At 46.2% G+C, this 25,006-nt stretch overlaps 2 protein-coding genes across 2 annotated transcripts in view; both read right to left on the reverse strand.

Moving 5' to 3' along the window:
• Positions 1–6,684: 6,684 nt before the first annotated feature.
• On the reverse strand, positions 6,685–9,816 carry LOC137909217 (specifically androgen-regulated gene protein). Its single transcript, XM_068753655.1, has 3 exons — positions 9,712–9,816; positions 9,257–9,419; positions 6,685–9,137 (listed from the first exon to the last, which is right to left on the reverse strand). The coding sequence occupies exons 1-3, from the start codon at positions 9,814–9,816 to the stop codon at positions 7,819–7,821; spliced, it is 1,587 nt and encodes a 528-aa protein (XP_068609756.1). The 3' UTR covers positions 6,685–7,818.
• Positions 9,817–15,995: 6,179 nt separating this feature from the next.
• The window catches only part of LOC137899406 (ankyrin repeat and SAM domain-containing protein 1A-like), a 31,064-nt gene continuing 22,053 nt past the window's right edge, over positions 15,996–25,006 (reverse strand). Inside the window, exons 15-27 of the mRNA XM_068743444.1 lie at positions 23,481–23,550; positions 21,813–21,925; positions 19,468–19,566; positions 19,057–19,203; positions 18,685–18,792; positions 18,431–18,601; positions 18,223–18,348; positions 18,066–18,137; positions 17,856–17,942; positions 17,516–17,653; positions 17,077–17,259; positions 16,665–16,760; positions 15,996–16,216 (exon numbers count right to left, since the gene is read on the reverse strand). Coding sequence (XP_068599545.1) covers positions 16,100–16,216; positions 16,665–16,760; positions 17,077–17,259; positions 17,516–17,653; positions 17,856–17,942; positions 18,066–18,137; positions 18,223–18,348; positions 18,431–18,601; positions 18,685–18,792; positions 19,057–19,203; positions 19,468–19,566; positions 21,813–21,925; positions 23,481–23,550 — 1,527 coding nt within the window. The 3' untranslated portion in view covers positions 15,996–16,099. The remainder of the gene's footprint in view (positions 16,217–16,664; positions 16,761–17,076; positions 17,260–17,515; positions 17,654–17,855; positions 17,943–18,065; positions 18,138–18,222; positions 18,349–18,430; positions 18,602–18,684; positions 18,793–19,056; positions 19,204–19,467; positions 19,567–21,812; positions 21,926–23,480; positions 23,551–25,006) is intronic.

Here is a 25,006-nt window from a genome sequence, read left to right on the forward strand (position 1 = left end):
CTGCATGAAACTCATCAGCTACTGATGCATTTGTGTTCGCATCTCAATTTATATTCCACACCATCATTATCACAAACTCCAATGTGTGTGTTTTCTCTCAATTAAATGTAATTAGATCCTCATATTGGTGTTGATTGAAGATAACAACTCTACTTTACGATGCATAGGATCTGAAAATAGACATTACTATTATGTGCCGTCAGTTTTGATTCCAAATTACCTTATATTTGAAAATGAATTATTCATAAACTATAGAAAAGCACTCAGAGAGTGCAGACCTCCGCCAAGCACCTCAGTGCCCCTATATTGCGATTTACACAAACAATTATTGTCCTACATTCATTTTATTTATATTTTGGGATTTCTTGACCATGAAAACAAACCTTTAGCAACTGGATTCACATTGATATCATTATTAGTTTAGAAGTTATTCAGTCAAAGCTCACTTTCAGTAATGGTATTAATTCAGTATTAATTCCACAGAGTCTTGGTAAAGGCAGCAGAAACAGAACCTCCTTTGTGGAGGGAATAAGAGATTATTGGAAGGGTCCAAAAACAAAATCGATTTCAACAGACCTGCTCCGATGTGGAATTGACTCGGCTATAAGACGATGTTTGTTAGAAATCTCTATCTCTAATATTAAATGCACAGTAGGAAGAAACACGAGTGTACTAACATTTGGAAAAAGCTCAATAATATCTGCAATCTGGACTAAATTTGGTGGTGAGATAGAGACACCCACCTACATAAACATCGGCCAATAATCAACCGAGATATTGAGGAACACATTTTGAATCTCCTGCTTTACTGGAATGTAAACAAACATTTTAAAGTGATGCAGAATCCAAGATCTCTTCTGGATCATTACCAGAATTCTAATAATCTGTTCCTGGTAACATTCCCAACATTTCCTGAAAATTTCATCACGATCCGTCTGCAAAGTTTAGAGTTATGCTGCTAACAGTCAGACAGATAAATGCTGGCAAAAGAAATACGGTCTCATATGAACACCAGAACAAGATGTATGGCCTCAAGACAGAAGAGATTCAACTCATGGGGATAACCTTCCCGTAATCCCCCTTTGCATCCAAAGAAGTAGAAAAAATAACATGCAACTCCAAGCAGCTCAGTGTAATTAAAATAATATCCATTGGAATATGGAAACATTTCTGTGTCCCCGTGTCCAAATCTCTGGGTAATTGCGAGCACTTGTATAACCAAATGAGCTCAGAGTCACTCGGGGAGTTTGAGAAAGTCAGAACACGGCAGCCACGGAGTCACACTGGAGGATCAGTGCGCTTTTCATGGCAACACTTCATTAAAGACAGAGGGACGTATGCAGGGCTTTACACTGTGCACCAAACTAAAACTATTTTTACACCGGCAGACACACAAGGGATGCCAGGGCCATGTTTAATTCATGACACCCATTGTGAAAAGGACTTTGGCTACACACTGGGAGAAGAAGAGTGGGAGGGTGTGGACGGTATGGACGGAGCAGTGAGGATCAGTCGTAGTTGATCAATCAAACATGCCAAGAAGGGTGAGACAGATTTTATGCAACATGTCGGCGAGATTTGCTGCTGCGCACCTGATCCCAACTTCCCAACTTGTGTTGGTTGCATTGTTGTTGGGAAACATCACTGAAACACCAACTTTTTATTCTGTGAAATTATAGCATGACAGTATTTGGATCTATAAAGTCTGATTATCAGACACACATAAAAAAATAAGTCAGTGATTCAACTTCTAACACAAATAATGTGGAAGATTTGGGAAAAGCCTTCAAAAGTGTGTGTGTGTGTGTGTATGGGGGGGGGGGGGGGGGTAGAACCAGTTTGTTGTTTTGTGCAGTTTGACTGCAAAATTATTTAGATTTTGCCTCTGAAATATCAAACTTTGTTTAACAGCTGCTCCCGTAAGATTCATGTGAGATGGATGCGTGTTTGGAGCGATCGACGAGAGCCGCCGCTGCATGCTAATGAAAGGAGGAGTCAGAACCCCCCCCGCAGAGGGCCTAATGCTCACCTCCAGATGGTCATACACGGGGGGGGCGCATCTCCTCAGCTCCTCATTTACCTTCTTCCAGCCACATTTATGCTCCCCCAATTGTCTGAAAGGCCTGGGAGTGCAAAGTTTCCCCCCTCTTTCATCCCTTCTTTTTCTCCCTGCAGGAGGTGGGGGGGAGGGGGGGGGGGGTCGCTTGAGAGGTTACCAACACCACCGCAGGCCCAGCAGGATCCTCTTGGTACTCACCATGCCAGCTCCACAGGGGAGCAGAGTGGCTCGCTGCGTTCCACACTTTAGCAACAGGCATCCCAGTGAATGCTGTGGGCTTGCCCCAGGAATGCTTCCTGACCACAGCCTCCGTCGCTGGCACCAACAGGGAGCGGGAGAGGCAGAGTCCAAAAAAAAAAAAGGAAATACAGTTATTAAGTCAGAAGAAATGGAGGCGTCACGCGCAGCCACTCCGCCCGGCTCATTCTCATTCGTCAAAGGCTCCATCGTGGATGAACACAAACCCCAGAGGCGCATTTTAAGCGATGCTGTTTGTGTTAGGAGACCACTGGAAAGCTCTAATAAGTAAAAAAAAAAAGCCTTCTAAAGAGTGCCGTCACCATGGCACCCTTAGGCTTTGGGTCAGGGTGGCTTGTTTTTCCCCTTAAGTGTTAGTTCTGTCATCTGAGCCTTAACGCCACTGCAGCAGGGCGGCAGGCGAGATGCAGCCAGACTTGTTAACTGCGTGAGCAAAGCCGTGCAGGCGCTGCAGGGGATGCAGGCCCGTGCGCATGCCGAATCTAGCGCTTGTGAGCGCAACACCTGTAATCAGGTGGACTCAAGCGGAAGGTCAAAACGAGACAGAGAGTGGAGCGCGGAGCGATTGTCCCGTTAAGATTCCAAGTTTTAATCCCTACTGATGAGCCAGCGTCATTTAAAGCATCCATCATCATCATCGTCATACAAAGCAGAGTGTATAACAGTACTTACACTCCCTCGCAGAGGAGAGAGAGATAGAGAGATAATACCCGTATATTTAAGGAAACTCTTTTGATGACACAGAACTGGGACGGGCCTGCTTAGACCTCGGGACACTCACTCAGCCACTTTGTCTCCACTAATCCCCTTGATCGGCTCGTAGGTGGAGAATAGGACGAGGCTTCTTGGCGGCTTGCTTCAGACACACGCAGACACTGTAAGTAGGTAAGTATAGAACAGGACCGGGGGGGTAGCTGAGGAGGGGGGGGGGGGTCCCATGAGCTCAGCGTCTAGCCCGATTATGTAGGAGCGACGCCCACCTGCTGCAGCAGCAGGGAGTGTCTCCAGGGAGCGTTGTGAAGGTGTGTGTGTGTGTCATAAAACACTATGTTACTAAACCTGCTGACTTTATTTAAATCCGAGCTCCAGATTTCATTCCGGGACGATGAGGTCATGAAAGGTCATTGCAACACATCGATGAGTATACAACCTTCTCGCGAACCAGCCACATCCTCTTCCTACATTCTTTGTGAATGCATCCTCCAAGATGAGCTCTCAGACTCGTACTGGTCGAGGCCTGATCTAACCTCATAAGATGTACAAAAAGTACTTATTTAAATAATTTGCTCCTTCCTCGGGCTAAACAAAAATCTGTAAAGAAGGTCAGCAGGTTCTGTTTCCACTTTCTGAATGCCCGAACTCCAAAACATTTGGAATTATGAGGGAATAAAGTGGAAATTGAGTTAAAGTAATTGGTCCTGTTTTGGGGGGGGAGATCATCTTTGGCGCGGATGCACGTGTTGCTGCAATCCTTTTCCTTTTGGCAAAACCAAACTGGATCATGATACGATTATTGCATCACGGTTTATTACGCATTAGTGAATGCAAAAACCTCAGCAAATCGACAGCAAGTGCATTCAATCCATTTTTATGTGTTTTAACAGAAGACTGTCTCCTGTTACAGTGTGATGCAAGATATTGAATCACATTTAAAAGATTAGAAGTCAATAAGAAATAATATGCAAACAAAACATCTGCACAAAACACATCCATGATGCACGGCTTTTTCACTTTCCTCTCTTTTCCCCAAACATAAACCTTTCAAGTCACATTTCTCTCTCATGTTTTCTTGTGTGAAATATATCTTCCCCAACACTAACCACACACGCACATTATTAGCCCCACAAGCCCCGTCTGGATACAGCGAGTCCAGGGCGCATTGGCAGACAGGTGAATCTACACTGCCCTCTAGTGGCAGAGCCGTTTCTGCAGGAGAGGAGCCGACCTCACGCATGAGAATCTGCTTGTGAATCATAAAGAACTATGACTATTATCCTTTCAATTTCGGGGGGTAGGACAGTGATCAAGAAAAGCAGCTCTGTGATTGGCTGTAAACCGGAACTGATTATTGTAAGAGTGTGTTTTCAGCAATGTCTTCCATCTGTCTGTCTGTTTATGTCGTGCTGCTACGTTTCCTATTATTTGGGAAGCGTTAACAGGAAATAGATGTCAGTTTGTCTGAAAGTTCATTTCACTTTTTTTTTTTTTAAGTGTGTTATTTTTGTAAACTGGCACTGCTTAAAATACACCAAATTCGTCATGAACCTTTAAGCCATTGTATTTCTGCAATGCACTGAAGTCAATAAATTGATACCAAAGACATGATTTTCTTTACAACACACACACACGCACATATATATACTTATATATACACACTATACATTTATGTATTCTGTCTTTCAACTTTGAGTTATGAATCTGAGTAGAAAAACACACTTAATGTGTTTCTCATATCCAGTTTAAAATAAATAGCAGTCAAGTCTATGTCGGCTACTTTTGTTGTATTATCAACCTAACCTTTTGCTGGTAGCATAAAATGTTCATGCTTGACTGAATCCAAAAAGATTTTTAGAGGAACCTCGGGGGCCCTTATCCAACTAATCCTAAAATATCACTCCTTTGTTTAACTCTCACACCTCTACGAAAAAGGAATGAAGATTGGGGCAAAATAGACCTGAGAAGAATGCCACGGCTGGGGCAACACGACCGGGACCTCGCCATTGGTATGCCGGAGGAGGGATAGTCTGGCAGACATGTTGCCAGGGTAGCGAACGTTCACCATCCCACCACAGTGCATTCTAGGCCAACGTTATTTAACCAGAGGAACGGCGACACGCTGAACGACAAAGGGTCTGAGCCTCAGGAAATGGGTCAGAATAAGCCCGGAGGTGAGAAAAGACCAAATATCAGCCATGATGATCTTTAATGGCGTCTTGCTGGTGTTGAGCGGACGGGACGAGGCCGCCATCGCCACAGGATGACATCTGCAGGCAGTGTTGCCTCGTGAGGCGGCAGATTCACATCATCAGTGCTGATGTTGGACACCAACCACAGATTGCGTGCTATGCCATTTGTCAAATGAGGAATTTATTTTGCCTACTTTATTTTTTTGGGGGGGTTGTTCTGATTAAGATCATTGAAATGTAATAAACAAAACACAGGGACCTTTGCATAAAGACTTTACTCTACTCAATATTCCTGTTTTATGCGTCTCATATTCCCTTTGATGTTTTTTTCCCCCCAGCTCAGATGCAATCTCACCTCGTAACTTATGCTCGCCATTATTGTGCTATATTAGGAACGCATGCAGGTATGAGACATATTACGAGCATCTGATCTGATGCACCTGCAGGAATCCGTGAAAGCCATAGGAGCCGTCACTGAGGCCTCGCCAATCAGTTCAACCTGCAGACAGGCAGAGAGGGAAAAATAGCTCATATGCTACAGAGCAGTCTGCGTTTGAATGAATGGGATTCCTCCTCTTTTGGCTTTCCAGTAAAAGATGTTCACCCTAAGCTCATAACAAAAGAAACCAATCATAATTTACCAACTACATCTTAATACCCACTTGTTCCGCCGAGCATTTTAACGACGGCAGATTTAAGGGTTGTTTTATGACATCCTTGTTATTTTACTTGTGACTTATCCTGTCTGTGATAGGTGCTTTGTAAATAAACTATACAACACAATCCTTGTTCATATTTATACAAAACTATGTGCAGATGCTTATTGGAACCTGAAAGATCAGCGCTTTCTTGCAGCATACTGGTAACTTATAGGTTGTTGCATGCTTCCACGGTCTAAAAAATCATGGTCCAGGCCAAAACCAAATAGTTTGTTTTTAAACAAAGTTCAATAACTGGTGTTAGAAACTATTCAGAGAGCTTGTCACAGGTGTGACCTTAAAGGGAATTTACAGAAATGTCATTTCTTAAGGCCCAACATGCCTTTCAGACGCGCGGGATCTCTTAAATGTGCAGCAAAGGTGCTGCGTAAAGGTCAAAGCAGCCGGTGAGAAACCAGTTTTCCCAGCTGTGTTGCCGTCTCGACAGTTATGGGCGCCTCACCGAGCAATTTGACGTGACGCGAGCCTTTCAAAAGGCTTGAAGAAAATATGACCTGCGAGAAAACCAAGCGCACAATCGAACAATAATGACGCATCAAATGTTTCGTCTGCTTCATGTGCAGTACTGCGGAAAAAGCATCGGCCTCGTTCCAGATTTATACTGTTTTCCTTTTCATTCTAAACTGTTGGATCTCTTCACCAAAATTAACATGAAACAAATGCATCGTCAACACAAACTGCAAGTTTCAATGGATACATTTATTCATTACAACAAAATTACTTGAGCAAACATTCATGCCTTGTGACAACAGCAACAAGCAGAAGTACTATTTTTAACGCCAAACCCAAAGCTTCCAGGAAGTACGCCAAGGTGGAATCTTGGCCCTCTCTTCAGAACTGCTTTAGTGCAGCCGTACTTGAACATCTCACACGGATTCAGGTCATTATTCCACTTTTAAACTTGAATCTTATTCCTTGTGAGCATTCAGACGTGGCCTTGCTAATTTGCATTTTAGCACATCGACCGATAACTTGACATTCTACTACGAGTTTCTAGTAGAGTAGAATCCATGTTTAACCACACGCATAACAGGGTTCTTTTTGTGGAATACCCTGTCCTATGGACGCCGTTTTAGGCGAGCGGAACCATGAACACTGACCTTCAGAGAGTTCAGAAGCCTGCAGGTCCTCAGATGTCTTCTTTGGAACTTTTGTGGCTTCACAGAAGGATCCTTGTCTGTGTCAATTTTTGGAAGGTTGACCACATCTGAGAAGGTCCTTTTGTCCCACGCTCTCAATATGCAGGTAACCGTTAGTAATCTGGCCTGGTAATCTCAGGGCCAGCTGTAATTCATTGGATTCCATTTATGCAGTCTTAAATAATAAAAAAAAATACAATTTACTCTGGTTGCCTTCATTTTAAGTTCAATGTTTTTTTGAACATAAGAAACGATGGATACTCGGTCCGACACGGTGCATCACAATGCATCCATGCAAACTGCACGCTTCAGATTACTAACGCACAAATCCGTGGATGATGTAAGTGCTTGGAGTTGAAACTAAACAACGATTCAGCAATGCTTTTGTCTCTTTGCTACATCAATGCACTTCAGTAACGATGCAACCGACCGCTGCAGGAGTTTGACAATCCCAGATGGTTTTCATTAGCAGGGCCACAGAGAAGTCACATCTGTAATTAAATGAACTATTAAAGTACATTTAAGGGCTGGTAGAAAAGGTTCATACATTTAGAGCAACATATTAAAAATGAATAATGAACTCAGTTGCTGTCAGACACAATAAGTGACGATGCAAAACATGCCAAGCTGCTTCCCAAACGTAGGGCAATGTCTTCATCTGTTATTATCGCTCTACGATACGTTCCTCTAAATAAAGCATCTGAGTCAGGACAGGTTGGACACTTCCCGTGGACGCCTCAGTCCCTGAGCAGCCCGAGTCTCTTCAAGGCTTCACGCCGGTCGTCTTCGTTTTCCGAACGAGGGCAGATCAGTACGCTGACGCCTTGTGATCGAAGCAACTTTTGAGAGTCTCCGGAATGTTCAAGGGTCGGCGGGGGCATCGGCGTGTCCGGCTCTTTGCCGCTGGCGCGGCCCGCCTTTGTAGCCGCTCCGTGATTGATTGAAAACTCCAGCCCACATCCCATAGAGGCGGGGCGTGGGCGAATGTTACGCAGCTGACCCAGGCTGTTCATCCCCACAACAGAGTGCTCCATGGTGGCTGATTTGACATCTCGGCATGAGGTTAGCGCCTTCCCCGGCGCACGAGGGGACGTATTCAGTTGTGTATCAAGTACGGCTCCAGAAACATCACCGACAGTCGATACTCCATTATCTGGCATCAAAGTGCTATTTGTGTCACTGAAACCAGCAGTCGCTGGAAAACCATAAGACTGAACTGCAGGAGGACCTGGTGATGTCCGAGCTGCAGGAGAGTGAAGAGGGCTGGAGGCAGGAAGTGTGCTTTCGACATCGACATGAGACGGTGTCGTGGGCGGTATGTGTAGCGCTGCTGGGCTAACAGGAGGAGAAGGAGCTGCCCATGACCTTCGAGCCTGTGGAGAAACCTTGGGGCTCAGAATGGGCCCTGAATCCATCTCATCGGATTTAAGCAGGCCAAGTTTACGCAGGGCTTCCATGCGGACCTTCTGGGGGTCCAGCAACTGTCGGTCACTGCCAGCAGAAAGCGGATGCACCGAGCTGCCATCAGCTGCTGCAGGCTTGTGCGATTTCAGAATAATGTTGGGAGGAAGCTTCTTTGGCTTCGGCGCCACAGCAGGCGGGCTTCTGGGCTCGGCGATTTCAGGGTGGGGCCTGATTTGAGGACTGGTGCTGGTGGGTAATGTGCTCATCTCTGGGGGACTGTTTGAGGGCTCCTGGACCCCAGGGGAGCTTCGCCTCCCGGATTTCTCTGGCTCTAGCTGAGGCCTAGGATCATCCATGAAATCTGAGGGAGGAGGGATCAGAGCAGCGTCTATCTCAGAGCGGCTAACACTCGAGACGATCTTCAGTTTCCCATCTGGACTCAGCTCAGTGTGAGCAGTCGATGGATGCATCTGGAAGCCAGTGAGCGAGTCGGTGGCTGGAAGTTCGGGTCGGGTCACGTGATCCGCTGATGCTTTTGTGTTTGCTGCAGGGACGAAAACGGACTGTGGCTCAGAGGTTTCATTTACAGGAACATGCTGGGCCTGGTCGGATTCCTGGCTTCCTCTGAACTCTGACTTGAAATTGGAAACGTCTATGAAACAAAAGCCCATTATTGCAGTGACTGATCTTATATTCGAAGCGCAACGAGCACGTCTGTGATTCCGTGCATGAAAACATTAAAAAGCTTGAAAGATAAAATGCTAATCATACCGTTGCCTTTCATCCGAATCTCTTTCCCTGCCTCCGACACAGACTCTGGCTCACCGGTGGATAAACCGCTGTCCTCGTTCCCCTCCAGAGACTCAATCGTTTCCTCCAGGTACATGAGGCACGCCTTCTCCTCTGCGGATAAGTGCTCCATACTGTCTCCACTCTGACCACAAAACACAAAAAGGGTATTAAAGACAAACAGGCCAGTTTCATCTCTGCCCTCCATTAAACCTTAAACACCGCCACGAGAGACGGGAATAATGGGTCAAAGCCGTTTGGTGTTCAAGCCGCTGCAAAGGAACGCCTAATTAATCCGCCTCTCTCCACCTTTCTCACTCCATTTGACCCGTCAGAAGAATGTCTTTCATGTGACTGAAGGCAGGCGGCTCTCAGCACGATTACGCATCAGCTCAGCGCGTTGATATTTTGTATTGTAAGAGAGAAATGTGACTCACATAGCCAGAGTTCAAGCTGATGATGCTGTCGCAGCGCCCGGCGCTGTCCATATTACTCATGGATTGCATGGCAATGCCCCCCGGCCACATGTCACTCTTGGGCATAGCACATGGAAGGAGGGGGAGGAGGGACAGGATCCACGGTCCGCTTTTGATGTCTTTTTAATAGCGGTGAGAATTATTCTGAGGAAGAATCCAAAAGGCCAGTGTGAATATAAGAACGGGATTTAAAGGGACGGCAATCAGGAATGAGGCGTTCACATTTCCACGCTACAAAACGTTTATTTCACTTTTTTTGCACTTGATCAAATACAAAGATTGAGCAATAAACAAACAAGCAAAAGTTTGATTTCAGGATTCTTCACAAAATTCACATCCCCGTGATCTCAACCATCTCAAGACGAATGTTTTCCACACGGGAGTTGATTCACGTCACGCCCAGTTTGTGTGAAGACGGTTAAACGCTGCTCTGAAGCCGTTTCCTCTCCGTCAACCTTTGTGCATGTCATCGTTGAAAGGTCAGGCATGAGGAAGACTCTTCAGCCGGGAATGAATGCAATAATTACTTCTGCTCATCAGCCGCAGTGAACAATCAGGACTTTAGACAGTCGTACCAACTTAGAAACAAACAAGAGGTTAAATTAGCTAAGATCACGACGTAAAGGCCGTTTAGAGCAAAGCTCTTACCCCTTCCCTTCCCTTTCAGGTGCTTACTGTACAGAGCATTAAAAGGGAAGCAGTTGAGGCATGAGCTGATAGTTGCTCAACTTGGGTCGACTCTGGAGTGGACTTCGGCTAAATACATTGCAAAAATGCGACGTGCTGCACCCCAAGACAAAAGCTTTACAACCTTTTGTGTGGCTTATCCATCAGGCAGCCACGGCAGCACACTCAGTTCCAGGCACCCTCGTGGAGGGAGAGACTTTGTTCCCTTATCTCAGACAGTGGATTAAATACACGAGAGCAGCATGATTCAGGTTCCCCTTTAAAGACGGCACAACGTTCCTGATGGGGCGTAAGCCGTCAATTATTGTTCCGTTTCAGAAAGTTCCGCTGACATCCATAATGAAGGAGTGACTTGGCTCAAATGTCATTTTGTACTTAGAAGAAATAATTCTAGATAAGAAAACCGAGGGCAGCGGCTTCAGAGGCGCTTTGAAATGGACTGAATGTTCGTTTCATGACAGCGGATTAAACAATGGAATTTATCAGTGCATTTTAATTTATTTAATTTAAATTTATTAAATTAATTTTTTATTTAACATTGTTTTGTTATTTTATGGTCCTTGCTGGGTACTTCGTCTCATCAATTGTGCCTTGACGCCACTGTTGCTTTTAAATATCTGTTTTGCATTGATGAATGTTTGTTTATTATGTATTTTTTGTTTGTACGGTTCATGTTTATTTGTGAATTTTATTTCCAAAAAACTGCTATATAAATGAAGCCTATTACTATATTATTATTATAAATGTAAAGTCATGATGACTAAGCTGATCGTTTTGTTGGAGTAAGGAGCATCGGCAGCAGAGGTTGACTTTTCTAGATTCTGCCATTAATCTGATGATTTTTATCATTAAGATAAGATAAGATTTTATTGTCATTGAATGTTGCAACTTTTTTACACTGCAAACACACAATGAAATTCCGTTTACACCCTAGTACAAAGGCCCCTTGAAACAACCACACACATGCATATATGCATAGGGGCCCCAGAGCAGGCGGAGGTGCCTTGCTCAAGGGCGCCTCCGCAGTGCTTCGAGGGTAAAACTGGTCCCTCCCCAACCACCAGCAGACACTCCTCATTCCGTCTCGGGTGGGACTTGAACTAGTGGACTCTGCTTCCCAACCAACTGAGCCACTGCCCCCCCATGCAAAATAAATAAATAAATAAAATAAAGTGCTACTTTTATACACCACTTTTCTTCCTGTCAGTTTGAGAATGGGACTTGGAAATACACTTTGGGAAATAGTGTTATAGAAAACTTATTTAATATATATATATATTTTTTTACATTTAAAATCCTACTCTTTCAGTTGTATTTAAGTTGCTGTTTTTTTAAATACTCAGCATTATTTTGTCTTGTAACCTATGAGAAGGAAATGTGGTGATGGCGTATTGGCCTCGTTGTCATGGGAGCAGAGTGAAAACAGCCACAGAAAACCAGCCCAACGACACCGGACTCATGTTCTACAACAACAAAAACCAGCTGACAGAGCATCCACCGGTGAGGGAATCAATTCTCCCAATAGGCCAAATGAATCCGGAAGCAAACCTGCAACCTGCACCAGAGCGGTGGGAAAGCTCGGCGCACCTCCACTGGAGACAGGAGAGGAATGTCACTTTGCTTGCTTCCAGTCCAGCCCTCTGATGAGACACTACTAGACACAGACCATGAACCAGACTCCCGATACAAGAAACGGAGCAATGCTGGTGAATCCCAATGGGCCAGTAAGATAAAAATAAAAATAAGGGGATGGTCTAAAAGGATGGTGTGTGTTCAAGGTCAGCCAGGGGTCTAATGATTAACAGCAAACAAAGGTTCATGGAGAACACGAGGTTGAGCAACTCACCAGCTGAACCCTCATTAATGTTTAGCTCGGCTCCTCGCCTCATTAAAATGACCACTCTTTGCATTTGTGTGCTAATGTTTGCTCGTTCTCTGACTCAGCAGCCGCAAAGTTAATGACTGAACACTTTGTTATGGTCCGCTGAAACAGTTCATAAAAACAGTAAAAGAGAAATTATTATAGTGCTGTTCAGAAAGAGAACATTAGAAAAAAAAAAATAAATAAACCGAGCAGGAACTTTATGCGGGTTGTTCATTTCGATGCAAAGTAAACTTCAACCTGCTGAAAAATGGGATCATTTCCGCCGGACAGGTTAGATTTAGACCCAGTATTATCAACTGCATAAAAGTCTAGCAGTGAGTGACGTCATGTGTGTCGTCACTCTTGAACACAAATGCAGACAAACTTTAGAAAAAAATAAAAATAAAAAAAAGTTTTGTTTGAAGTGCGCGCGCAGCACCATTCTGAAAGCTCCAATTGTGGCGTTTTCATGCCGTTTTCTTTCTTTATAACTTGTAGCCGCAGTGACGCAGACACTCGGGACCGCGTTCAAGAGGTAAACTTACCGGAAACTTTAGAGATGTGGAGTCTGGGTCAATGCGTAAAGCCGTGCGTAAAGCCCGTGCGTTCATTCCAGAACGCAGGTGCGCCACTCCGCTCCACCGGGACGCACATCGGAACAAAACGAGAAGCCACCGACTGCTGCCAGGTGCCCACACCCACACCCCGCCCGCACAGGTGTGCCAATTAGGTTAACGACGGGGTTGCGTGTGGGAAACGACGAGCGAACGTCAGGTGTACGCGCGAGGAGGAGGGAGGAGTTAAAGGAAACCGGAAGAGAACCTCGGACGGGTTAAATCACCTTTATTTATTGTAGCAGCTGAATGTTTCTGATCTAAGCTGCTCAGGAGACGGTTTGACCGGTTTATCCAGTGGCGCGCATTCATTGGACACGTCAGATTCCCCTGCTCGTTTTACACTTTACAAACTACAGCATTATATGAAGGCAGGTGTTCATTAAATGAGTTGATTCAAAGCGTGTTGGCGATTTAATTTTAACCGTAATTATCTTCTATTATTTGCTGCAGAATAAAAAATCGGAGATGGGAATACTTGAAAAATAAGGTATTAAATATAAATGATAATAAATATGTATTTTTTCCATACTTTTAAAAGATGTTTAAAGTCAGTGAACGCATCACGGCCTGGAGAATAAAGTTTGCATCTTTAAAATTGTCCCTGATTAACTAAAGGGTTCTATTGATTACAGGATTAGGATATTTATTATAGAGACTATTTTAACGATGCTATTATTAGATTTATTAAATGCTTTAAATACAAAGAAATGCACACTCTTAGCATCTTGCTTTGGACAAATCTATATATTTTTTGGACTCTTTAAACTTAAAGCCTCTCTTACTGGAGTGCTGTTCCTCCTGATCCGGCTCAGAGCTCACATCTAAACCCATTCCAGCAGCCCCGTTTGTGAAATCAAGACACTCCTGCCCTCAAGGCATCAATCAACGTCTCTGCTGTTCTAATTATAGACACAGGTTTTTAAAAACATCAGTGACTGGATAAATAAAGATTCCACAGAATTCCATTTAGAATCGCGTCATTTATTAGTCGTACAGTTATGAAAAATAATCATAAAAAAGACCGGAAGCCCAATATTATGTACAATCTCTTTTTTTTCTGAAGTGAGGTCCCCCTTCTGTTCAGCCTTTTTTTTCTTTTCTTTTTTATCACAGGGCATTTATTCACGATATGTTTCATTTTATAAGACATAGTCCTTTTCTCTATTTTGACAAATGTCAAAAATTACATACGTACATACATATACCTGTATATATATAGATATCTATAAAAGCAAAAATCATTCAAGTATCAAAATACAGACCGCGAGATTCGTGTACTATATCATTCTCATCATCAGATTCGTCTTAAAATATCTCTCCTGATCCTCAGCAATGTGCAAATCCAGAACCAGGCTGAAGGTGCCGACACCGGCGACGGGAGAACAGTGTACCGCAGAGGCCCGATGACGTACCACACATACAACAGTTAAATCAAAACCACCTGACGATGTACCCATAAAGACATATAGGCTGACCACGAAGTACCATAGACAGTCAGCGCTAGGAGAAGCAAGCCGTACCCGATTGTTCGGTTCTGCCGCTATAAAACCGAGCCATATTCCAGCCTGCAATGACGGCTTTGGTGATTCATCTTCTCCAGATTGATCCAACAAAGGAGCGGCCTGCAGTGGCACCACACCTGACTCGGCTTCAGAATGAGGACGCAAACTTGTCCCAAAATAAACAAATGAAAGACAAAAGCAAAGAGCTAAAACTTTCAAATAAAAAGAAGACGCCACCCCTTGCTATGTTATCCTTATGAAACAGTCCTTGTAGTGTCAGTTCCTCTGAGATGTGTGTGTGTGACTACAGTGTGAGGTCTATGTCTAACGTACCCTTGTATCATAAACTAGCTAGCCGCTAACTAGCAGTTCTGCATTGAAACAGTGCGGGTGCATTTCACGAGGAGAGGTCTGACGCGTTCAGAGGCGATCGTTCATCTCTCGGGGGGGGAAATACGTGAAGCGTAATAAACACGTCTGGCCGGGACAAACGGGACGTTAAGGATGGCGCCGGTCATTCCGTGGATCCCGCGGCGTCTAAACCCTCCTACCCATCATGCAACGGGTTTTTTTTTGTTCCCGTCCTGTTTTACTGCCTGGGAGGGGCCACAGTGTTCAGCTGAAGGGGAGGGACACAGACACACGTACACAGAGCAGTGAGGTTAAAGTAAAAACAACGATGCGATGAAGGCGATCGCTATCGATGATCGCCTCCACCGGCAGCCATGAAATATTAAACCGGCATGATCGGCGACGACAAAAGGCGACGCAGGCAAGATGAACATAGAAGGCATTTGCTGTGAAAAGAAGAAGAAGAAGAAGAGGCAGGACGGAGGAAGATGTGTTCTTACACTACATGAGATTTGATAAAAGTGCTTAGTCGTAGTTAAATTCAGTCCAGATGAAAACTCAGGTTTAACTCCGGGTTCTCTGGTTGGTCGACAAAAGAGGGCACGCCGGTCTTAAAATCTGGTCCATGCAAGCCTCTTTGCCCTCCAGGAAGTCAAAATGCTAACTTCATTAGCCCCATTATCACAGTGCTAGGATCTGAGCCTCCTTTGGCTTCAAGCAGGAAAAACATTCCCCTTTAGTTAATGCAGAGCAACAAATCTAACGCCACAAACTCTGCATCCCACCGAACAGAAATGCTCTCAAGTCCAGTGTTTCAGTTTCCCCTGGAAACACGTCCACCCAGGTACGGGATGTCTGCGGCGGGCCTCTGTCTCGGCTGTGGCGAGTCTGACTCTCTCAGCGCTCGGAGAAATGTCAGAGTGAAAAGCCTCAGAGTGGCCGTCGTCTGACAGCGGGAAAAGCACCAAGAAGAAAAAAAAGAAGAAGAAAAGCTTATCACCAAGAGTCAATAGTGGGATGTTGTGAAAACGGGAAGTGCACAAAGTTCAGGAGGCATACAAAGCAAATGCGGAGAAGGAGGGAAGGTGGGTGGTAGACGCCGGCTAGAAGAGGAAGAGTCTGCACACTTTCTATCCAAAAGTGGTGCATAAAGAGGGAGCGAAGCACTCGGCTGGGTTGTTTTCAGATAAAGACGTGGGTGGCGGCCGAGGGATAGATGGGGTGAGGGTGGGATTCCAGACCAGAGAGGCAAGAGTCACGGCTAAAAGGCACACAGAACGAAGGAGGGAAGGAGAAACTGGAAGTGATCAGGAGGAAGAGGAGTCCACTCAGAATATGGTGGTCTCGTACTTAGTGCTGATAGTGCGCTTGGATTCCTTGGGGTCCATGAGCCACGTGGCGCTGCCCTGGGACTGAGAGTCGCCCTCCTGTTCAGCGACCTCCCCCTGCGAACACAAACGGAGGGGATCAGCCTCCTATCAGCGGCCAACATCGAGCTTTGGCTGGGAACAGTCTGATGGTTTAATGGAGGACTTTTCCCAGTTGTTTAAAAGGCCAAGAATAAACTTTCAAACTAAATTCTGATGGAGCATCTTTGTGATGAAACCATCGCTTGTAGTGCCACTAAACAGTCGCTAGGGGGCGCCTGACTCACAAGTAATATTTAAAGCCTGGAGAAGTTTAGGAATGCCTTGTTTACAATGAAAAAACCACAATACTAACATAAAATAGCAGCAAAATAAATCCACAAAAAGGGTTAAGACACAAATGGAGGGTTATGGAGTTTATTTAATGATAATAAGAATTACAAAAAAACAGAAGAAGGAAGGTAAAGATGTAAAGTGGGAATGGTTGGAGATGGGACAGGGCAGGATGAGGATGCGAAGGCAGCACCTGCGCGGCAGGGCTGGCAGAGTGCAGCGGGAGGAAGGAGGGGAAGTTGGAGGTGCAGGTGTAACAGTAACAGCAACGACTGTCAGTGGGAGAGTCCTGGGGGAGGAGAAGACCAGCAAGAGGAGAGAGGAGGAGGAAAAACGAGGGAAGAGAACACAAAGAGAAACAGGAGGAGGGTTTGAGAGAGAATATAAGAGAATGAAAGGAGACAGGAGGAGCTTCATCTGTTTCTCAGTGTGTGTGTGTGTGTGTGTGTGTGTGTTGCAGACACACCTGGTTGTTCATTAAGCTATACACATGATGAGCCCCTTTAATGCTTTAATGCTAACAGCCACACAATGATACTAGTGATGTTCTTGTGAAGCACAGCCCCCCCCCCCCTGAATCCAAAAAGACGCTCTTCGTAACTCACAGCTGACTTCCGTGCGCTGCCTCGTGGTTTGGCCACCGGCCGGCTCGACTTGGTCTCGATGAGCTCTGAGCCCGGACCTCCTGGGGGCGTCTGCTGCTGTCTGGTCCTCTGGGCCTGCAGGGCCAGCTGATAGGCCACCTCAAACGCCTGGCCAAGTGTCAGTATGATCTCATACGTCAGGTTCTACGTGGAGAGATAAGAGAGATAATGGCAGAGCAGATCCTTAATGAGGCATCGTTTCGCAGCGACGGTGAAATATGTCCGAAGAACGTTTCTCCACACTGAAACAGATCTCAGGAATATCCTGCAGCGTCTCCCCGTCTGTTCCTGAATCGAGGCCCCGGCCACCACAAATACTCCCCGTCCCATCTGACGTAATTCACCTGGAGAGACGACCTGCCCGTTTTCATTTAACGCGGGACAGCAAGGCTATTCTCACCACGTCTACTGTGTTGAACACGTGGCAGTAGTGGTGGTTGGATTGGAGGTCCTTGGTGATGTAGGCAAATGTGCACAAGTCCTCCGGGTCCTGGGCCGCGCACGAGATATTTCGGATCTCGTGCTCTGCGATGATGTTCTGCAACCAGAAGGAAGCCGGTAACGACACTGGAAGTGATGGTTTACGTTCTATAATGCGTGCTGCACGGTGAAAACCAGCATGTCTGACACCAACGTGCACGCAACAACCTTGATGTTCGACATGCACGTGGATCTCGAAGATGCTTCTTGGTTTAACTTTAACCAACGTGCCTCTGCATGAGAGACATGAGCCGGCTCACCTTATTGGCTGCGTCGATGAACTTCACACCCTTGTAAGTGATGGAGAGGACGATGGTGGGGACTTTCCTCATTTGTTCTGTCGACCTCTGGGGAGAAAAACAGCGGCGTCAGCAAAGGACCTCAAGCTGATTTAGCATTCGGCTGCACGCCATGTATTCTGTCCTATTTTTGTCCCACCCGTAGAATTGAAGAACAAACTTGAAATGTACCCGCATTTTGGCACAGGCGTCCTGCGTGGACTCAGTTCCCCGTAGATCCTTAATAAGCATGGAACCGAGATACTGCAAAGGAATGGGAGAGGCGTTGCTGCAGATGCTCCTTAAACAAAAACGTCCTCATGGAGGAAGGAAGGAGACGTGAACATACGCTGGACTTATAGGCACAGCATTCAAAGATGAGTTTCTCGGGCTGGTGATGCCAGCTCTGGACGGGGGCGTACGGCGCGGCCAGGCTGGGCGGCCTCAGGGTCAGTCGGGGCTCCCGGAGCAAGTCCTGGGAAAAAGTCCTGGTTATTATAAGTCCGGCCCCAAGACAATCGCTCATGATGCCGAGATCAGATAAACCCCGAGCGTACGTGAGCTCTGTGTCGTTCACTGCGATATCTTTGGGCGACATCATAGTCGGCATCTGGCACTTTTCTCCTTGCGGGTTCTCCTGCAGGGAGCAGAGGGTCCATGGAGCGGCCTGCGTAGGATTCCATCTGACTGAGCGGAGACGAGGTCTGAGATCCAGGAATGTCTTGACACTGGACAAATGCAGGAGGACACGGCTATTACGGCAGAATTCACAGATCAAGAAATTCTTGAGTCGGAGTCTGTCGGCTCTCACCCTGATCTGAGACAAACGAGGAGGCTTGACCGGTGGCTCTTCATAGGGGCGCTCCGCTAAGGAGGCAATGATGCGCTTCCTGTGGCCGAGCAGCGAAATCTTGAGCACCTGGGATGAAAAGAAGGAGCCACCGATGCTTTGTTTCATTCGCATAACCTCATCATGACCTTCTGGAACGATATCTTCCGAAATATTCAACAGTAAACTTCCACGCATTTAACCTCAAAGTTGAAGGCTTGGAATAAACGGTCACATTTCCTCTTTATCCTGGAATTTCCTGACCGCGCTGTAAATCTAATTCCACTCTCTGGTTCTCCTCACAAGCCTTTACATATATATATATATATATTTCTATATATCACTGGGACTCACATTGACGATTTCCAGCTCCCACAGGTTCTTCACACAGTTGAGAGAACGGTAGCCGCTGGCCAGGAAGTTGTGCAAGTACTCGTGCAGGCCCAGATTCTCCAGCCAAGAGGCGAGGGAGCTGCTGCCGTCACAGCCCAGCGCTTTCACCTGTAGGAGGAGGCTCAATCGTTCACCGATGGATGCAGCTTTCACCGTTTAAAAGCCCACAACTCTCTTAACTTAAACACGATCCCAAACAGGTAGCAGGCACATGCTGCACGTGGGCAAATTAATTCATTTCCATCATGGGGCTGCAAGCTTGGTGTTAAAGTGAGATTTTTAGCCTCTGGTGACATCGGATGCAATGTAAGACATGTAATCGGGTCGCACCAGGATGAGAAGGCATTAACGGCGGAATCAGTGACTCATCACCTTGGGTAACGACCGCGCTGCGTGCAGGATCTTCTTTCTGTGGCTCGGGTCTGAGATCCCAATCTCTTTTAGGTCCTGGTCCTCCATCACATTGCTCCCCTGTAGAACAAACATCACGTAAGACGCTGTAAAAACACAAACTATTGGGATTGTGTCCAGTTGAGATCCTCCATGAGAAAAGCCTGTGGTGCAGGTTTCACACAAAAAAAAGCCTCCGTTGCAGAAAAAGGATCAAATATTCTCTCTCTCTCTGGTTTGTAGAGAGAGAGATCTACAAACCAGACTACTGATGGCAGAAAAGGTTGGGTGGGGCAGGGGAGGGGCGGGGCATGTCAATAACCTCTTTGAATGAGATATGGGGGGAAGGGATGATGGTCAAACCCCGTCTTGGGTTACCCACGCTACTGTGTGGCAGCTAATGGATAAGTTGAAGCGATTAATCAATACCGGGAGTGCAGGGCGGCCGTTAATATGAGACGGGATTCGAGATTATTGTCCTCTATGTTCACCAAATCAGATGGGTGAGTGGCCCGACTGTCGCAATGGAGAGCCACCACTCAGCTTTTGGCTTCCAGAGTTGCCGTCCCGGCTTGTGAAAGCGTCAGCGCCGTTTAGTAACGTTATGCTGCTTGTTGATAGCCGTAGTGTTACAACAGTCAGAAAGAAAGAAAAAAACAGGCAGACAAAGAAATGAAGAAGAGCTGGATGGATATTGGAGCTTCCGCGGCGCATGGATCATTGGATTACTGTCCCGCTGGAGATGAGCTGATAAACGGATCTGAGAGGGGGCTCTGCTCCCATTTCCTGGGTTGGGTTTTCGTATTCTTCGCTGTTAATTCAAAGTTCCGACGCTGCCATTTTGCTTTCCCTCTGCATTATCTGTGTGTTTAATCCTTTCCACCACTCAGGTAAAAATGAGAAATAATCCACTGCATTCATTGAGAGCAATACAATAATCTTATCAGGAGAAGAAGAAAAAAATCTTATATAAAGACAGAATTTGGACCGGTGGCCAGAAGGAGTCACATTGAGCGCCACCAATCCTGGAGAACAATAACCAGCCGATGAAATGAGAAGGGAAATGACTGAGGGCGGCTCCAGCTTTAAAGAACCTCAAACGGGTTCAAAGACTTTAATAAGCAGCTTTATGAGGTGAAATCGTCTCGAAAGGAACCGCCCAGTCTTTGAAAGATAGCCGAGTTGATGAAGCTCGCTTCTACCGCGACGTTAATATTACATCACGACCGTCTGAAAAGGACGGCTCACCAACAAACACTGAAAGTCGCGGTTAGTCCTCTTCAGGCAACGAGGATGTGGTGACTGTGCAAAAAATAATCAGAGGAACACGGACAACGTTCGTGTGTTTGGCCTTTTTCCTTTGGCTCATTTAATAAAATTTTTGTTTTATTTATTTTTTTATCTGCTATGAAATCTCACCAGCAGTGATTTCTGCCACCGCAGATTAAATAATGTGTAGATTTCGGGGTCGATCTCTGAATCTGAATTACTCTCTGGTTGCATCCTGTTACTGACAAGGGCTTCGATGAAAATATGCATTTTGTCTACTTTCCCCCATTTGGAATGTGTTTCTCGACTTCCTGCGACTTTGAGCTGACTTTCCAGCTGTCGCCCCGAGTTAACCCCCCCCTTCTGACTTGAGTCAATTTGTTCTCTGGCTCCAAACAAAGCGATGCACCCTGCAGAAGCGCATCGCTGCCTTGAATGCAAACTACCTTGGAGCTCTGGCCCCGTCACGGCCGGCGATGCTGAAATGAAATGTAAATGAATGACTTTAACAGCTCAACAAGAGGAGCGCCATCATGGCGGCGTGATCAGCTTAATTCAGTTAGACATGATTCTTCTTAGTGCATCGTTTAGACCCGGTACGCTGGGGTTCTGTACGGTAATTATGAGGATCGATTTGTTTGGAACAAATACGCACTGAAAAAAATCTGGAAATAATAATGTGGACATAGATACTAGAAATGAAATAATATGCAAATTAAGAGTGTAACAATGACCCAAGGAATTCGACCTTTACTGAGGAGAAGATGCTCTTCAGCTTTCTTCTAAATAGTCTTGTTCAGCCAGATACAGTTTGTTCTACTATCAGGTAGCCGCCAAAAAAAACCCAGAGTCGACGCAGGATAGAGCCAGAGGAGGGTCATTAAAGGATTTTCTCTCATTACATTTCAGACATAGCAAATGGGATCGTCTCGCTTCCATCGATTTGATTAATGCTCAAAGTCACAGAAAGTGAAGCAGAAGTTCGTGTTTCAAGAAAACAAGGCAACGAAAGCGAGGGAACATGCAAGTCAGTCAAAAGCATGAAGAGAGGGACTCACCATGTGGTGCAGATCATCGAAGCCGTTCAGGAGCAGTTTGCTCTCGTACTGGGGCAGCCCCACGCGCTCCAGCCAGTCTCCCACGGGCTGGTCCAGCAGCCGGACCGACGCACCTGCCGACAGGGGACAGCGCTTCAGGAGGGAGAAGCCTTTCAGCCAGTAGCAGCGGCACTCTGAGGGCGAGGCGTGGCAACGCCACATCGTCCTCGTCCAGCAGAGCCGAGGCCACCGGCAACAAGACGGCGGGGGAGGCAGCGTGCTCCTCGGGAAGGTGTGTCGGCTCCCGTGGTCGGGGGGGCCAGACGACTGTCACCAAAGATAGAAGTACCCCCCGCCGATCTTAGGGGTAAAAAAAAAAAGTAGAAGATCCGCTACGTTGCTAGCGGACTACCAGCTAACACTAGTTCTTCGGCTCGTCCCTGACTCAGACCGAAACAAGCCGGCGTGCAACCCGGCCTTAGGAACGCGGCGGCGTGCGTTCATGAAGTGGCGAAACAGATCCCTTTCCGGATCACACTCTGATTGCATTTTCCTGACATTAGAAGCTTCGAAAATGCAATCGAGTGAGAGAAAAATCCAGAAATAAAAATCCAGTTGGAATCCAAAGAATTTCTCCAAAGAGCACTTCAGTAAGAGGTGGAGTTCCGGGATCACCTCCTCTTGGTGAACTCCCCAGGCTGTGAGACGCACCCAGCAGCAGTCACCTCTGTAAACGGACCCCCCCCCCCACCACCGGTGGTCCACACTGGGCTGCCGAGGTGACGAGCTTCTGTTATCCCGGCTGTTCGGAAATCTGCTGGCTGTGATCCTGCTCCTTCTCTCTCTCTCTCTCTCTCTCTCTCTCTCGCTCCTCATTGTGTACATTTCAACACTCCTCCCTCCCTCTCTCCCTCTCTCCGACACACTGCAGGTGGCTCCCCTTTGTCAGTGTGAGTTCCTGCTCCGGACCCCCCCTTCATCGCTCATCGCTTCATCCTGACCGCTCTGTGTTTCAGTATTCTCTTTTCTCACAGTTACTCTCATCCCCAACTCCCTCGTCTTGTTTCTCGCACCAAGTCGAGTAGCGGAGACGAGGAGAGTACCCGGGGAGGGGGAGGGGGTCTCCAGTCAATGGCGAGGGGAGGAAACCGGTGGACCGAATCAAAGCAATGCTGCTTCTCACGTCTCCATGGAGACCCTTGATGGACTCCAGACAGCAGCTTCGCCAAGACAGAGCGACGGGATTCAGAATTGAAGCAACGTTACAGACGTTACAGGGTGATGGAGCGCTAACTCCCCCCCCCCCCCCCCCCCGACAGGAACGCCGGATCATTCTATCCAGAACTGTCTCCAGGGACCATCCAAGAACCCGGTTCTGTGAGAGGCGAAGGAGATAGCTGAAATGAAATACTAAACAAATTGACCCTAATCCAACCTCTCCTTCATCGACCACATCTTCAAGGCACCTGCTAGACCCCCCCCCAGACTAATGCTTCAAATCAAATAACTTGAAGGATGCTTACAAGGCAAATCTCTACAGATATGGAATAGATCAAATACAAGCCAGCAACAACTTCCTGGACAAAACCCAAGAGCATCATATATTTAGAAAAGCCATTTTTCGACTGGCTAATTTTTTTCCGTTAGAATTTAAACCTCAAAGGTTCAGAGTGTGACTCAAGGTTCTACCTGGCGTGGCGTATTGCTGATCCCGGGAGAAATCGATGCCGGCGCCAATCAGCGTCATGATCTTCTCGATCTGAGGACAGGAACAAAAGAGAGAAATCAGAACGTGGCGGAAATCGTCCCAAGACTTTCCTCATCCTTTCACCAGTAGACACGCAGAGAAATGCAGCCATGCCTTCGACACTAAAGCACCGGCGCTCCAGAACACCCTGCAGAAACCAAGGATACCTGTAGCAAGAGGAACGACTGCAGGTTTATGACGACGCACCAATAAAACATTTGAAGGGCATCTTAAGGAACCGGATCACAGCCGGCTGCTTTTTCCATTTATCCATTTAATGGCCGTGCCATTAATGTCATTATTATCGCTCTTGGCTTCAGCAGCAGATGAGAAGCCGCTTTCCTGCAGCCAAAACCAATACCGATTAACACATAATCGTTGTGATCGGATGTGAACGATCATAAAAGCTGTTGTTTCAAAGCAAGTACAGGCAGAGCAAAAAAAAAAAGAGCAACCACACCTTACAAGAAGCCCCGATTCCCAGCCATTTCATGCATCCCTGCAGAATGCATGTGGTCATGACAATGGTTACATCTGCTAGCACAGCCGCTAGTATCCTCGTGGCTGGCTGCTCTTACGCGGCGCCTTCGAGGAAATCATCTCTCTGATTATATGTCCTCGATAGTTCAATGATTCAAAAGCAAAAAAAAAAAAAGAGCCATTGAGAGAAATGGGAGGCTATTGGAATCAGGAAATGTCAGCCAGTGAAAAAGGGCCGAAATTGAACTTCAAAAATAAATAAATACTGTAATCTATTTCAAAAATGCTGCTGTAAGACAGCCCAGAGGAAGAGATGAAAAACCACTGGTCATTTGGATAGGCCTCATGAAACCCGAGAGCATCCCATTAATGTGCACCCCAGGAGAGAACAGAGCCAAAGCCCCCACCCCAAAAAGAAATGACTGGAGATATATTTTTAAATCTTACGCTTTCATTCGATCTTTGTTCTTTTGCAGTGGAAGATGTTGCAGGTTTCTGCTAAGAAAAAGGTCAGAGCTTTGCTTTACCTCGCTTTACCTGCGCAGCTCAATCAGCTAGTCTCCGTATACAGACGGCACGAAGCCGCTAAATGGCGCGAAGCTGTACAGGTCTAGTTCTTACAATGTGTAGAATGCAGTAGCCACGTAGATCACTCTCACTGGCATCGCCCTTGTTTCCACTGTCAGTTGTGTTCGCTACTTTATTTCAGCCGATTTGTCACACAACCCCAGCATGAATGAATGAATGAATAAATGATGGTGAATGAGAGAGATTTATACAATCTTTCTCCTCAAGGTAAAACAAGCCAATGCTGAATTTTATATTTGGGGACAGAGACTCTGTCTGAGCCACCAGTATAGGCGGGGGGGGGGGGGGGGGGGGTGTTGTGTAGCTTGGATTAATTCAATACCAGAGACCTGAAATGGAGAGGCGTCCATTGCAAGAGGGACTCGCTGTGAGCCAGGAGACACAATGAGGCAGGTCAGAA

Source organism: Brachionichthys hirsutus, chromosome 2 (assembly GCF_040956055.1).
Source record: "Brachionichthys hirsutus isolate HB-005 chromosome 2, CSIRO-AGI_Bhir_v1, whole genome shotgun sequence".
Taxonomy (NCBI): Eukaryota; Metazoa; Chordata; class Actinopteri; order Lophiiformes; family Brachionichthyidae; genus Brachionichthys; species Brachionichthys hirsutus.

Bases quoted from the DNA above. Each gene is read 5' to 3' on its own strand.
- LOC137909217 (XM_068753655.1), bottom strand. From the start codon at position 9,816: ATGCCCAAGAGTGACATGTGGCCGGGGGGCATTGCCATGCAATCCATG. The intron at 9,420-9,711 runs GTGAGTCACATT...TTTTGTGGTCAG, and splicing joins TCAGCTTGAACTCTGGCTAT to AGTGGAGACAGTATGGAGCA. The intron at 9,138-9,256 runs GTATGATTAGCA...TTTGTTTCATAG, and splicing joins GATTCGGATGAAAGGCAACG to ACGTTTCCAATTTCAAGTCA.